This window comes from Convolutriloba macropyga, chromosome 4 (genome assembly GCF_964194025.1).
Source record: "Convolutriloba macropyga chromosome 4, txConMacr16.3, whole genome shotgun sequence".
Lineage (NCBI taxonomy): Eukaryota > Metazoa > Xenacoelomorpha > Acoela > Convolutidae > Convolutriloba > Convolutriloba macropyga.
In genome coordinates, this window is record NC_134471.1 from 74672118 (window position 1) to 74689141 (window position 17024).

General features: G+C 35.4%; 1 protein-coding gene across 5 annotated transcripts in view; it reads right to left on the reverse strand.

Moving 5' to 3' along the window:
* LOC142338672 (patched-related protein 18-like) overlaps positions 1–17024 on the reverse strand; it is a 108885-nt gene that overhangs the window by 43264 nt on the left and 48597 nt on the right. For all 5 annotated transcript variants that reach the window (XR_012758997.1, XM_075388536.1, XM_075388537.1 and 2 more), the window contains exons 12-15: positions 14761–14865; positions 12526–12699; positions 6367–6530; positions 4800–5008 (exon numbers count right to left, since the gene is read on the reverse strand). Coding sequence is in view for 4 of the 5 variants with exons in the window: in XM_075388536.1 (XP_075244651.1) it covers positions 4800–5008; positions 6367–6530; positions 12526–12699; positions 14761–14865 (652 nt within the window). In the remaining variant the exon portion in view is untranslated. The remainder of the gene's footprint in view (positions 1–4799; positions 5009–6366; positions 6531–12525; positions 12700–14760; positions 14866–17024) is intronic.

Sequence of the window (17024 nt, forward strand, 5' to 3'; positions counted from 1 at the left end):
ACCACTAGAAACTATGCAATAACCTATTATCAAAACCTAAAGGAAATGTTTTGGTTGTTCAGGTTAGAGAAAACTAAAATTGACAACAGTTTTCAAAAATTTGAAAAAATTGTCTTATGTCATGGCCAATAAATATTTTGCAGTAAACTATTAGCAAATCCTAGACAAGATTTGTTGCCCCCTGGAGCTCGAAAACTTGAATAATGAAATTAATGTCAGAAAATTGGAAAAAACTGCAAGTTTTATCGAAAAAATTGGTAAAATTCGTGAAGTTGAAAACCATTCCATTACCGCTAGAAACTATAAAACAACCGCTTATTGTGACACCAAGAGCTGAAACTACAAAACTATTCAAACGAAACTTGAAAAAAATTTAAAAATTAGAATAAATTACCGTGTTTATGTTTGGTGTAGCAATACATATATCTCTTAAAATGGCCCTAAAAAGTAATTAAGTCTTGCAAAAGACCTTTACCAACTTTTACGGGCCTCAATTTCAGACTGGTCCAACAAAATTCCAAAAAAAGACAAAAAAATTGCAAGATTTTGGGTGCAAAAACTTCTGAAAATGACCTGTAAACATCGAATTACGTCCTTCCCAGTAGCTTCACCACTCTAAGTACTTGAAGAACTACTAAACTCGGCTAAGGGCCTCTAATGAAACTTGATGCCCGCTGAGCTTTACCTGTTTATCCCGTTTTGAAAGCTCAAAGTCATGAAAAAAGGTGTAAAAACATCTTACAAAAATTTAAAAAAGACAGAGCACCAATACAAACCAATTCTTGGATTGTAATAGGAGCGCTATAATAGCCGGCTAGGAAGATGGGGGCGGCTATTAATAAAGATATGATTTATTTCATACACAGGCCGGGGTGTTAGTTAAAGATCTGAAAAAAGACGCACCGTGTGGTCAAGTGCGTTTTTAATACATGGTCAAGCAGCCTCGGATAGTCTGCTTCCATGGTTTTTTTTAAAAGATCAAAGTCTGTTTTAATGAAGGTCTGGGATGGGTCTGATCATCAGCGCACAACTCAACCTGGTTAAGCAACTTCTTGACCTCTTTCCCGCGGCGAGGTGGTTAAAACATGACTAAAATGTTATAGTTTATGTCCGGTGGTGCCTTCCGAGGTGCTGGATGTTCCGTCCTCCGGTCCACACAATTTTATCACCCTGATTTGATCCACAGGTCAACTACTTAGTAAAAAGGAAACTGTAATGAATCAGACGTCCTTTATTTCGCACGAAGACTTATAAATTCTATTCATAGAATTCAAAAATAGAACTCAAATATCATAGTCCTTCATCAACTTTAGTTCTGCAGCGTCAAATCGTGAAATCACTGTGTTGAAACTAATTTTTTTGATCCTTAAATTATTTAACAGCCTTTGCATCAAATTTATGTATTAAATGAGAATATTCGCCCCAATTGTTCATAAACATAAGCTCAAAATTTAAAACACAACACCACATATTGTAAAGAATGCTATCCGGACCTGAGTCTCATGGAATTTCAGTACTGAATCACTAAAATTTCTTTTTTACTATTGCCAGAGTTCTGATCATGGCACTTCATAGACATTTCATGGTAAAATTCATAGTAAAGTTCTGAACTTAGTATGAACATTAAGAACTTTAATATTGTATTTACTTTGGACTTGAATAATTTTTTTGTCTGTTCTTGAACTGAACAGAATGAAAAATCATCTGCTGGAAAAAAGCGATAAGCAATTAAAAACTAATTCACCAAATTTAATTTTAATTAGAAAGACGATAATCAATATTAATTTGATGCAGTTAACAGTTCCTTGTGGGGTTGGGGGGGGAGGGCTGGCCGAAATGACCAAAAAGTTGTCATATTCAAATAGTAAAATAGTGAAACATTTCCAATGCCCTTAACCCCCCCCCGCCCCCCTCCGCCCAGGATCGCTCGTTTTGTTCCGGTTTTCCCAGGACCGCTCACTTCTCGTTGAAGTGCTGAAATGCTGTGATTTCATAAATTAAAACGCTATATCATGCTCCCACGGCGTTCAAAAGAAAATTCAATTAATTTTCAAAATTTTCAAAATTTCTTTGAATCTATTATGATCATTGAAAAAAGATAGTTTATCGTGTTCATGATAGTTTCACCAAAAAATATTCTGCGTTTGGTCTGAACATGGTGAAAGGAAATTTACCCTTGGGACACTATGATTCAGTAATGATTTAACGTTTTGCTATTGGAATATGATGAATCAGTACTGATTTACTATAGCACCCGGATCCGGGTACGAAGAACTGACTTTTTTTCTGCAGTTGTTCTTAATCTGTCTTATTGTTTCTGTTGAGATTTTTAGGAATTTTTTGAGGCTATTTTTTTTTGTTCTGCAGGGCGGCAAAATCGGTCATAAATTGCTGTAATTATGTATACAGTCTTTTTGTTTCTATATTTTTTTTGACGATTTGTATTTTTTTTCTATAGAGCTCAAAACTGATAATATATCGCTGTAATTACGTAATCTGTCTTCCTTGTTTTTAGGAGCGCAATAAAAGCCGCCTGGATCTGCCGACGCGGCTATTAAACATAACCGACTAAACGTCGGAAGAATTGCTCTCGAATGACTAGTGGGAGCTCTAATTAATTGCAGCCTGCTTGAGGCGGGGGGGGGGGGAGTGGGAGCCTAAATGGGAGTAAAAAATTCAACAGTGGGCTGCAAATATCCACATTAGAGGTTAACATGTACCACTATTAAGATTTAAAGTGAAACATACCAAGCAGATTGCCGGAAAATAGCCGACGTTGATTCCAATAAGCATGATTGGTATTGAAAGAATAGAAGATTTTGAAAAAAAAAAGATTTTTGTACAGAACCATTTTTTAAGTCCGATTTATTTTTATGGCATTTCGTAGTTGAACATAACGTCCTTCTGTTTCTTAGAGAGAGGCTACAGGGTCTACTATCAATACCAATAAGCATTAGAGGTGGTAACTAAGACTTATAGGAACGACGTTCAAATAGCGGGCATCTAAAATTGGGCTTTTGTGGGTTTATCCCGTTTCTACTTCTGACTTCAATGTTTTTATACTGACTCTGTTCACTTTGAATTGCTTTGCTGAGCAACAGACGTTCAAAATCACTTTTAGCAGAATGAGAGAAGAGAGAAACTAGCCTAGAAATGTCAAAAAGATATCACGCAAAATGTTGAAAAAGCGGGAAAATGAGGTAAAGCGAAACTTTTTTTTATTCGACGAAGTAAAAAAACATAGCAGGACAAGTCCTGACGTACAATTCAAAGAATTTTCTTTGACAAACAGAAAACTAGACCGAGAACAGACTATAAATGGATTGGGAAAACCATTTACAAAAAAATCCGATCCAAAAAATCAAAAAAACAGTAAACATACCCGGCAGATTGCCGGAAAATAGCCGCCGTTAATTCCAATAAGCATGATTGGGATTGAACGAATAGAATATATTGAAAAAAAAAGAGATTTTTGTATAAAAATATTTTTTAAATCCGATTTATTTTGATGGCATTTCGTAGTTGAACATAACGTCCTTCTGTTTCTTAGAGAGAGGCTACAGGGTCTACTATTAATACCAATAAGCATTAGAGATGTTAACTAAGACTTATAGGAACGACGTTCAAATAGCGGGCATCTAAAATTGGGCTTTATGGGTTTATCCCGTTTCTATTTCTGACTTCAATTTTTTATACCGACTCTGTTCTTTTTGAATTGCTTTGCTTAGCAACTGATGTTCAAATTCACTTTTAGCAGAATGAGAGAAGAGAGAAACTAGCCTAAAGAAGTCAAAAAGATTTCACGCAAAATTTCGAAAAAGCGGCAAAATGGTAAAGCGAAAAAAAGTTTGACGAAGTAAAAAAAAATACAAGCGCAATAATAGCCGGCTGAGAAGATGAGGGCGGCTATTAAAAATCAGAGTGAAATTGCCGCATGTGAACAAAAATTCACAACCAAGAAACCGAATTTTTGTTCAAACACCGTTTTCGCACTCTACTTTAAAATTAGAGCGAAAAAAATTCACGCCGCAAAACCACTTGCCTTTTCGCTCCATTTCCTGTTTCGGCGTGACCAAAATCACCACTCCAATTTGACTTCAAAAATCATGAAAATGTGTGAACAGATCTTAAAAAAAGACAGCGCCCCAATACAATTCAAATTCTTTGAATTGTAAAAAATAGGTGCGCTATAATAGCCGGCTGAGAAGATGAGGGTGGCTATTAAAAATGGCATTAGTTTCGGCGCACTTTTCATTTGACTTTTCAGGGGCGTAAAAGTCACTCAAAAAGTTCAAACGGTCAAGCAAAAATTTAGCATAAGAAAGACTAACACGTTTACAATAATTGCTATGAACTTCGTTCAAGAGCAATTAATGAGGATTTAAAGATTTTTGGAAGATCGTTGTGATAAAAAAGAACATTGTTAATTTCCTCTGGTACACAAGAATAAAAAGCAAATGGTAAAAGAGGTAATGTAAAGTTAAGAATATAACATTATGTAAAATTATAAAATCATTAAATTACTAAACTAAAATGTGACATTACATTAGCAAAAAATGGCCTAAAATACGATTATAAAATGTTCTCACAATTTTATATGTACATCATGAAGATTAAAAAAAAGTTAAAATCTAATGCTCTCAATGTCATTGCTATGAACTTCTAATAATGTCTTCTGTTTTGTTTATATTAAGGTCTTTTTGTCGGATCACACTGCGCTTTTTCATAATTTTAACACCTCACTCGCTTTTGTCTGACTACAGTTGCCCAGATTACGAGCGGCCCGTTCTGAAAATTACCTGAAAAACTCTCTGTCACCGAGTATGCGCTGTTGGAGAGCATAGATTCTGCCGATGAAGTTCTGGTCAAAGAGGAAGTTGTCCGGACATGACACTACAACACTGGTGGGACTGAACTGGAGAATTGGGTTCTCCAGTGCCACTTGGTAGAATTCATGGATCACACTCTTCTCATCCAAGTAGTCTCTCACTGATTCATAGACACGCATCTAAGGCACCAAAATTCAGAACATCAATTAATAACCAGAAGATTAATGTATAGTTTTGATTATTTCAATAAATATTCCTGATTATTCTGAAGGCATGTAAACTTTAACCTTTCGGTTATATTAATAATTTACATGTTTGAAAAAAAACGTAGCTGGAAGAAAATAGCCAGTTGAGACTTTCTAGTTGAAAGACCAGCGGAAGCTCAGAGACGGAAACTGGGATTCAGAAAATGAGATTCTCATATCAAACTCTATCCTAATTTTCAAATTAAACTTTGACCAGTATTGTCTTTCAGGCAATTTAGTCTTATGATTACGATGGAGGATCTCTATTAAATTTCAGTTTGAGTTTACACTCTCAACTTAGATTAAATAAAAAGGGTGCAAAAATCGTTTTACTGTGAAAGAGAAGTCATTTAAGCTGAAAAAAAATTATCATACGATTGACCTGAAAATTCATAAGTTCCGTAAGAGGGGTAACAATGACGTCACGCATACGAATTCAGCTGCTGAGTGGTTTTGCCTACTAGGCACGTGATCAAATAATTGCAACAAAAAATAAGGAAGTCGGCGAATTAAGAAAACACAGCAGGACAAGTCCAGAACAAAAATTCAAAGAATTTTTATTGAAAAAATTGAATAAAAATTTGATCTAGAGATTACTTGGAATGTATTTCAAAAACCATTCAGAAAAAAACTCAAAGTAAAACAGTAACAACAGATTAAATTGCACGCATGAACAAAAACCTCTATGGAGAAAGGGAAATTTTGTTCAAACACCGTTTTCTCACTCTAATTAAAAATTAGAGTGAGAAAAAAACAAGCCGCAAAATCGTATTTTTGCTCCAATTCCTGTTTTGGCGTGACCAAAATCACCACTCTAATTTCATTTAAAAGTGAAAAGATATTAAGAAAGAGTGCGCCCCAATACAATTCAAATTCTTTGAATTGTAAAAAACCACCAGAAGACCAATCATAGCACCGGTCTCTCTTTGCCGCATTTCAAAAAAAGTAGCTGAAGTCTCACAGAGTGACATAAAGCTTTCAAATGAACGTGACCGCTAATAAACTGATAACAAAACTTGTGATCAAAAATCATTTGTGTGATAATTTTCTGAGCTCTGCGATGAACCAATTTGCACAGCACACAATTAGACTCCATGAGTACATTTTGTTTTCTGGAAGTTTTGTGATCAGAAAAATTCACAAGTATTTCATACTCTTTGACGTCACTTTATTGGTTCTCAATTTGGTTATCAACTTCCACCTCCAAGCTCGTCCCCTAACTACTAACTATCGGGATAGTTACTCTAATTTTTTCTCTTTTCTAAAACTATGTTACGGCAAAAACAACTCACCGTTGAGATGCCATAAATGCCAATTGCGATGAGAATGAGGAACACCAGAACCCACATGAATCGGACACATTTGTTCTTAGTTAGAAGGGCGAAGAAAGAGCCAATCTTCTGCTCATAGTAGTTGAACACATACACCTCACTCTCATTGTCAAGGTCAAACAGATCTGCACAAATACTGCAGTTGTTTGATTTCAGTGGTTGGAACTATATTTTAACAAATTTTTTTATAAATACCCGGCAGATTGCGGGAAAATAGCCGCCATTTTTTCGCATAAACCCAATTGGAGAAAAAAACAGAGAAAAAATGGAAAAAAAAGATTTTTGTACAAAAACATATAAAGTATGAAACTACCTTGACGTCCTTTCGTTGTTGGAGATGCTCCTGTTTCTTAACGATAGGATAAAGAGCTAAAATCAATACCAATCAGCATTAGGGGTAACGAAAGTTTTATATTTTTGATTTCATTTTTCGACATACTGAATCTGTCCATTCTATACTGTTTTGTTGAGCGACTGCTGCTTAAAAGCACTTTGAGCAGAATGAGAGAAGGGTAAAACTAGCCAATAGAAGTCAAAAACATTTCACGCAAAATGTTAAACAAGCTGTCACCTAACGTCAAGCGGAAAAGTTTTTGTTTGAGGAAAGTAAAAAACAGGAGGATAAAATCTGAATTACAATCCAAAGAATTAACTACTCTAATTATCTGAAAAACATCATTTTAAAAGCAACAGTAAGAGGTAAGAACTTCAAAAAAGACCATGTTCTGATATGTGCAACGTTGAACGAAAATGTAATTGAAATAAAATTTTTTGTTTTCCAAGATCGGGTGTTTCAAGAAACACTTTTAAGAATCAACCATTTTAAGATCAATGGCACATCATAAAAATTTTTGGCACTATGGATCCTTAGAATGAGTTCACAATAAAACTTCATTTACTGTAAAACTAAAAAAAACAGGCAAAAATTTAGAAATTGGCAAAAAAGAGTTAGTGGAGTCACATTGAGAAAACTTCAAAGCCTCACGCTAAAATCCTTAACCACAGCATTCAATAAGAGCCGTATTGTATATCCTTAAGCAGTTCTAACGGCCAAAAAAAGAAAATATAACTATTAGTGAAGGAAAGATATACCAATTCACTTTATCTTAGCGTAAACAAACGTTATGAAATCAAGGAACTTATTCTATCCATTTATATCAATGCTGACGCAATCAATGAAACCTATCAAAATGAGACAACGTGATAAGACAGCAACATAACAGGCAATTGCAAAAAACTCAAAAACGCTATTTTTCGAAATTTAGTGATGATGTCACAGACAGATTGAGCTACAAATTAAATAATTTAGACTGTTTAGACAGCTGCCATTAGCAACCTTTGAGACCCGTCATTAAAGAGATTAATTGATTTCTCAGCAAGGAGTACAAAATAAGTATATCAAAAATGACAAATCTAAATGTTTAGCTAACAATTTTTGAAGGTGATCAGAGTACGAGATATTAATAGCATTAACTTTAAATTGAAACATTTAGTTTAAATAATTTGAGCGCTCATAGCAAATAAATGGACTTGTTCTTATTGGACTAAAAGATTATACTACAAAACGCACAAAAAACCTGCAAAACTTAAACAATCGATGAAGTTTGTGGATTAAAAACAGCGCGAAAGTCAAAGAAGCATTATCATTAAACAATTAAATTGATTAATTTAGCTTCCATAAGCAAACTGGGAGATCTGTACTTGATGAGATTAATTGATAATATATTTAAAAAACAGCAAACACCCGAGAACATAAAATTTCACCAATAATTTTAAGAAAACAGATGGGTTTAAAGTTATTTAAAACATTTTTAAGAAACGGAACCATTATGAAACACAGCTCACAATAAAAAACAGACAAAACTAATAAAAAACAGTCATATTCTATTGACAAAAATGGTGCAAAAGTCATAAAAAAGTTTCCCTGCCAATTGATGAATACTAGTAACTTCAAATATGCTTGATTAAAATAAATGAAAAAATATTGAAATTGAAGAGGAAGCTTGAAAAAGACATCAAATTGACGCACGGGAAAAATTCACCATACTGATCAATTTACCACTACGATTTTAGTTTGAAAATATCACGCTTCTTACCAACTCTCCTTTTTGCTCCCTTTAAGATTCCATTAGCGTGACTAAAAAAGGCCTGCTTCAGTGGGGGTGGTGGGAGGGAGGGAGGGAGGGAGGGGGAGCCTAAATGGGACAAAGAAAAATAATAGTGAGCCACATTAGAGGTTAACATATACCACTATTAAGATTTAGAGTAAAAAATGACACCAGTTGCGGCGCACTTTTTATTTGACTTTTAGTATTAAATTGCCCTAAATTGAGTTCAGCTGCTTGAAACTGTGATTGAGAGAGAATTTTAGATCACGCGAAACGCAAAAATTCAAGGGCGTAAAAGTTACTCGAAAAGTCAAAATTGTCAAGCATAACTTTGGCATAAAAAAGACCCACACGTTTACTATAATTGCTATTATTTTCGTTCAAGAACGATTAATAATTTGGATCGTAGCAAAGAGGGCAGCTATAAAAGTTAGCTGAAAAGTCGAAACCGGCTTTATCGTTTTGGGAATAACTTTTCAGGATCCCTCGTTTCATTCCATCGCATTTCGAGGTCTCAGACCGAAAACTGTTGTTTCGAAAGAGGAGGAGCCAAACTAGACAGGGTTTGATATAGATCACATTCTAGGAGCTGATATCCTAAGGCACACCATTCCAGTTTGAAAAAAAAAACAAACCAAATGCAAGAAGAGAAAGAGAAAAAATGTGTTCCGGCTATTGCAATATTTATTAAATCTATCCGTTCCCTATAGGATTATGATTCAAATCTTGCAAGAATCTTGCAAGCAGATTGCAAGTGATATGTATTCCCTTCCAAGATTAATTGAAAAATTCTTGCAAGATTTTGAATTCTTCGATCACAAGCGTACCAACAATATAATTTAAGCTTTCGTCTGCTCAGTTACAAGAATCCATTGTAACTCACGTTCAAAGAGGAGTAATTCTTTTCCAAATGGCTAGAAATTTTTACTGTTTATTCTCATTTCCCATGTATTTTTGCAAAAAGTCTATCAGACTTAAAAAATAATATGGCTGCCGTTTTTCTTTGGTTTTTCTTCGCACTAACTTCTGCTTTATTATCCACTGCTCTAACTGCCATTCATTTTAGCTATTCCTTTAAGTTCCCCCTAAAAGCATATGTCAGTTTGCCAATAAAGGGAAGAGAATCAAAAGATGGTGGTCACCCACGTATACTAGACATAGAATTTGTTTGACATGGAAGTGGAAGATCTTTGCAGCTGAGAGAATGAAGTTCAATAATAAAAAATAGATTGCTTAGATACTAACGCATAGTTTATCAAGGGGAGCTTTAAGTAGATTATTGCGCATAGGTTTTATTGATATTTAACACATAGCTGATCTATCTAACGAACGGATTAATTAGTTTACGGCTCTCAATACAAGATAATGAATATATGAACCGATGTTGAGCATTCAAAATTAAATGGTGAGGAAGAAGAAGGAAAGAATGAAGTGCCAGACGATAACAAAAATAGCCAGCAGAATATAGAAATTGCTACCAAAACGAATTATTTGATCTACCATATAGATTAGAAGATAGCCCAGGTCGAGGTGGCCAGACCGAAGTGACCCCTGATCAGACGAGTTTCGAGCGCACACATGTTCCGGGTGCGCTCGAATTACATGGTCTGGAAAAAGCTTCGAGCGCACTTTCGTCTGGACAATGGTCTGGAACTTGTCTGATCAGGGGTCACTTCGGTCTGGGACGGTCTGATCAGAGGCAGTTTCGAGCGCACACTAGTCTGATCAGAGACAATTTCGAACGCACACTAGTCTGATCAGGGCGGTTTTCGAGCTAGCAACAGAAACAGAGTTGAGTTGAGAAACAGAGTTCAGTTGAGTTGAAGTTGAAACTAAATAAATTCACCAAATTAAAAAAATGGCAATTGCTAAAAACCCAAAAACCTTTTTTCACCTGAAGGTCAAATTTGATCCATATAGATATACCTAAGGGCCTTGAAGAGGGATTAATTGCAATTAAAGATTGAAAAACTCGAGAAAAAAGAGTAATACTGCTACAAAATTGAAAAGTGCATGTTTATTGAAAGTTTCTAAATTTCGCAAAAGTTTTCGAAACATTTTTTTGACTCCTGAATCTTGCCTCCTGAACTTAAATATCAGAAAATGTCCGAGAATGTCAAAAACTATAAAAAATTTTAAAACAATTGCAAATTATATTCAAGGCTTGCTGAAAATGGTGATGTTAACATGAACAGAACCAGTTCAACGTCTTTTGAAGCTACTTGGTATCTAAGTTCTGAACACCGGGGCCTGAAAAACTCAAAATATGGCTAACAAATTCAAAAAAACTTCAAAAAAATGAGGATTTTATCAAAAATTGCAAAAACTTCATATATTAAAATGTTGAAAACCAATTAATTGTCCCTGACAAATACCCAGAAACACTAAGGGAGGTTCCCTGGCGCCTGAAGCTTAAAAAATATTTAAAAAATACAAAAATTGGCAAAAAGTCCGTATCATTTATACGTTTGAAGAACCAAAACATAAAATAGCTCACAAAATTGTCATCAAAAGTCTTGCGAAAGCCCTGAATCAACTTTGAAAAATGTCAGTTTAAAACTGATCCATAAAAACTCAAAAAAGGATAAAAAACGTAAAATTTCGCACAATTTTGGGCTCGAAATTTCATAAAATGACCTTTAAACTTGACTTTAGACCTTCTCGGCAGCTGAATCAATTCAATCACTTGAAGATCCACCAAAAGCGAGCTTAAGACCTTTAATGAAACCTAATACCCACAGTGGCCACTTGTTTACGTTTTAAATGGTGAATGTTATGAAAACAGTGTGAAGGCATCTTAAGAAAAAAAAGACAGAGCACCAATACAATAAAAATTTTGTGTGTTGTGAAAATTAGGAGCGCAAAAGAATCTGATGAGAATATAAGGACAGCTATTAAAGAAACTAAAATTATTTTGTTGGAAAACGTTGTTTTGGCGCCTATTTCAGCACTTTGTCTGCTAGCATACTTGCGCTAATTTCGTAATTTGAAAAATTCCAATGGTTTTTTTGCAGAAGATAGAAAACATTTTGATAGAAAACGATTGGATTAAAATGACCAAACATAACCGACTAACGTTGGGGGAATGACTCCTCAACAACCGACAAGCGGTTGGCTTTAATAATAGCCAGTGGGGGCTGGGGATGCTAGCACTAGGGGGAGAGGTGACTTATGTGTGTGTGTGTGTATGTGTGTGTGTGTGTGTGTGTGTGTGTGTGTGTGTGTGCGCGTTTGTGTGTGTGTGTGTGTGTGATTGTGTGTGTGTATGTGTGTGTGTGTGTGTGTGTGTGTGTGTTTGGGTGTGTGTGTGTGTGCGTGTGTGTGTGTGGAGGTTTGTTTGTTTGTTTGTTTGTTGGGGGGGGGTCAAGCGTTGGTGGGGCAGGGTTGCGAAAGTTAAATGAGAGGGTGTTCAACAGGTGGATGAGGGTGGACATTGCGAATCTTGAGGGGAGGGGGTAATGAGCGGCTAATTGCGTGTGTGTGTGTGTGTGTGTGTGTGTGTGTGTGTGTGTGTGTGGGGGGGGGGGATTGATTTAGGGGAGTCAAACTTTAAGAACCGCCTTTCACACCATGAAATTGTCTCCTCAAAACATTTTCTGTGATTCGCATTCTTCAAATTTAGTAAGGCTTAGGGATCTAAGAGAACTTAGTACCCTCTGAGAGCTACCTATTTATCCAGTTTTTGAGGACGAAAAGTCAAATGGGTCAGACGAAAAAGCGGTCAAGCAAAAAATCGCATAAAAAATACCACAGGACTAATATAATTGCTACAAACTTTGGTTTAGAGCAATTGATTAGCTTTTGAATGTCCTATATGTACATATTTGATTCCAGCATTTCTTCTCAGTACCGTTACAAAAAATTTATACTTCGTCGTTTTTATTTGGAGCAGCAGAACTGTTTAGTAATAAGCATATAGAAATATGTGCCCTACTTCGCGCGTCGCAATAAATAGCTCTTGACAATCCGTTAGGTCGAATGAAGAGCCTTCTTAAGGTCCGCCTTACTTTACCTGCCGCTTTGTCAGCCTCTTTCTTCCTGCCTAAATTACGTCTTCTACACCATCCGAAGTGGGCAGAATTGGGGTGTGCCTCTGCAATTCTCTCCAGAAGCAGTTTGGACTTGACCGCCAGACAGGGACAGAAGAAGAACAGCTCACAGATCCAAAGTGCCAGGAAATTCAATGCTGCAATAACACAGGGTCGAGGAAAAATTGGAAAAATCGGAAAAATATGTAAGATAAGCTGTGAAAGGTTGTTTTTTTTTCACCGCAAATTTTGTACACAATTTTTCGGTGAAATGCGGTTAACTTACAAAAATTCACCACAATTCACCGCTAAAGTATGTAATTTCACCGCTTAATATAGCGTACGCAACTTTAATACAACTTAAAACGTTCAACTTCAAAACGTCATAACAATCGCATATAAACATATCCCAGGGTGAGCTGGTCATTAATGATTGGAGGACCATCCAGAAAATAATCAACCATTATCAGACTTTAACTTGTTTTTAAAACAATGATAGTTTTCATTAACACATATCCTACTACATCCTAAAATAGACAACTTAAAAAGATTTTGAATAGCCCTCATAGTGTTTTAAATTACACTTAACTGACTAAAAATAACCGACTAAAAGTCGGAAGAATTGCTCTGGAACAACTAGTGGGAGCTCTAATCAATTGCATCAGTCGAGGGGAGGGGGAGCCTAAATGGAACTAAGAAGTTCAATAGTGTGCTTCAAACAACCATATTAGAGGTTAACATATAACACTATTAAGATTTAAAGTGAAAAATAGCACCAGTTTCGGCGCACTTTTCATTTGGCTTTTAGTATTAAATTGCCGCCAATTGAGTTAAGCTGCTTGAAATTGTGATTGAGAGAGAATTTTAGATCACGCAAAACGCAAAAAGTCAAGGGCGTAAAAGTCACTAGAAAACTCAAATTGTCAAGCGACAATTTTGCATAAAAAAGACACACACGTTTACAATAATTGCTATGAATTTCGTTCAAGAGCAATTAAAAAACTTTAAAAATTCACCCAGGTTTAGGTGCGCGACCCTAGACTATTTGGGTCGGACGCTGGTGGCATGGTGCGACCCAAAATACATATTCTGGGAAACGCTGGAGTCGAAAGAATGTCTGAACAATTGTTGCACTACAGTCTGATCAGAGACCAAAGTCTTGACATAAGTTGCCCCAAAATCTGACCAGAGAGCATTAAATGACCCTAATTATTTGACTGCAGTTTTTATCACTGTTTTTGATGACTCAGAAGAAAAGTTGCAGGCACTTCAAAATGACTTTTTGTTCATATTTTTAGTTTTGTCCTAACCTTAAAAAAATGACTAAATTATTCAATTTTAAGTTGAGTAGTATATAAGTTTGAATTGAATAATTGAAACAAATAACAATGGACTATAAAATCTATTCAGGAATGGTCTGATCATAGGACAAATTTTGGAGTATAGTCTGATCAGAGGGAGCGTTGATCGCACTAAAGTCGCACAAAATTTTGGGTCGCATCAGAGTTGCACGAAATATTTGGGTCGCACGATGGTCTGATAATAGGGCAAAGTCTGGGAAATGGTCTAATCAGAGCGGTCTAGGGTCGTGCACTTAAACCATATATCATAATACATCCTAAAATACAACTTAAAGAGATTATGAGTAACACTCAAAATGTTTTGTATTACAATTAACTGACTAAAAAACTTTTTAAAAACTCAACCAGGGTAATTTTATCGGCGAATTGAGTTGCCTGCGTGGAGAGGTGATATACAAATTATATGGAAAGAGAGCTTATAAACCACGGTCATATTTAGCAATAAGGTCTTGTTAAAAACATTCCAAAAAGCTTAAAATTGATCTTTCACGTGGTACTCCTACCCGTACCGAACTCCAAGTCTATATCTGTACTAGGATTAAGACTTACCAAGTCTTGGCCAAGTCTTAAATGTGTTATGATCATAGCTCTGAATTAGTACTGATACCTAGACTTGGGATTAGACTTGCCCAATACTGCTATTGACTTGGCGTTAAGTAGGGGTAACGCAAGAACTTTTTCAACTATTTTTCATAAAATGAGCAGTATGATGGTGGTGAAATGGTGCACAATGTTGCTCACCCGTCTTTATTTTCCGGAAAAGGATTGACTGACATCCCGTTTTCAATCAACTGAATTGAGGCCTTCTAAGATCGGTAAACGCGCGAATTTATGTTGGTAATTAAAATGTTGGCCTACCTAGAAATGCAGAGCATAAGTTGACAGCAGCGAAGGGAGAGAACACACCCACAATGAAAGACACAATTGATGTGAAATCGGACAAACTCACACTTAGGAAACAACCTTAAACACACATACACACATGCAGCAAATGTAAATACGACTAGATTTGTCATTAAACACGTCAATCATTATTTATCTTACGTCCATTAAGTGGCCAATGGTCTGTAAAAACAATTCTCAATACACTTTGTGGAAACGAGTGATCAAAACGTGTCCCCATTTTTATGATTCTCATTTATTTATGAAGACGGAATTTATAAGACGGAATTTAACGTGGAAATAAGGTACCTATATCATGGGGGCTGACATTTGTTACGCGTGTTCACAGATAAATATCCACCATATTGAGCACAGAACACTTTATTGCCGAACTTTTGTTGTAATCAGTCAACACCAAAATAAAAAATGCAATTATTCTTGTAAACAGTGCTATGACTAATTGTAAAGTGACTTATTTTGTTCTTAATCCGCTAAAAGCATCGAGAGAGTAAATTCTGATAGTATCACCAATTAGGCTTTCTTTCATTTTGATAGCTAGATGATGTTAAATAGAGAATGAGTGAAGGGGAAATGAGCTACTTATAGTATGGAAACCAGTGACTTATGGCGTGGAAACGGGTGACGAAAGATTCTCTCACGTTTTTACAAAACCATACTGTGAAAAGTGAGGGCACATATAACCTTTCATCAAGCAAATTTGAACTAAATTAGTTTAGTTTCACTTTTTCCACACACAACTACAACTCTAATCTGAAAATCTGAATCGTGAAAACCCAGACAAGAACTGAGTATGAATACCCAACTTTTTTTTAGAAATTAGCCACGTGAAAACATTTTTCTAAAAAATTTTGAAGCTCATTGGTTGAGACGACGACGTAAAAAAATTGAGTGAGTTTTTGTTGACAAATTCAGGAATATTGATAGGAGCATGATTGATATGGAGCATAAACTTCAAAAACTTGCAAAAAATCGCCGCTGTAAAATGATAAACTGTAAAACAACAAACCATAAAATAGCAAAAAAAATCAGTACTAGATATGATGAAAGTTACATGTCCAAATAATTTTACTCAGAAGCACTAAAAACTCTCCACGGCAACAATTTTCCGAATTTTATTTACTCCTCTAACTTCAGTCTTATAAGTTTGTTTCCTTCTTCTTCGAACATTATTCCTAGTCGACATCAAAAGTAATCTTGCAAGGCGATATGTCGTTCATAAAGAACCTTGCAAAGTTTTACAAGATCAACTTTTTACTTTGGACTCGGGAATTGTTTATGCCGCGATAAAAATAATCTCAATTCATATTTTTGTGGCTATAATAAATGGACGGGTTGAGAGAAATGCTACAACCCTTGGCATTTCGCTAAACCCGTTCTCTTATTATGGCCATTAATTTATGAATTGAGATTAGTTTTATCGCGGCACACATAATTCCGGAGTCCAAAGCAAAAAATTGATCTTGCAATATTTTGCAAGGTTCTTTATAAATGAAATATCGCCTTACAAGCTTACTTTTGATGTCGAATAGGGATAATATTCGAAGAAGAATGAAACAAACATAAAAGACTGAAGTTAGAGGAGTAAGTAAAACTCGGAGAATTGTTGTCGTGAACAGTTATCAAGTGCTTCTGATGAATGTTTTTTTGACGTGTAATTTTCATCATATCTAGTACTGATTTCTTTCCATTTGGTCTGCTATTTTCTGGCTTACTGTTTTACTTTTTATCTTTTTACAGCGGCCATTTTTCGCAATTTTTTGAAATTTGTGCTCGAATCCATTCATGCTCCACTTCAATATTCCCAAATTTGTCAACAAAAACTTACTCAAATTTTTACCTCATCGTCTTCCCAATGAACTTCAAAATCGTAAAAAAAAATCTCTTTACGTGACAAATTTCTAAAAAATCGGGTGTTCATACTAGGTTCTTGGCTGGGTTTTTCACGATTCAGATTTTCAGATTAGAGTTGTAGTCGTGCGTGGAAAAAGTGAAACTAAACCTATTTAGTTCAAATTTCCTCGAAAATATAGGAATATTGAATGGGAGCATGAATGAATTGGAGCATAAACCTCAAAAATTTGCAAAAAAAGGCCGCTGTAAAATGATAAACTGTAAAACAGCAAACCATCAAATTGTAGACAAAATGGAGAGAAATCATTTCTAGATATGATGAAACTTACACGTCACAATTACTTTACTCAGAAGCACCAAAAACTTCA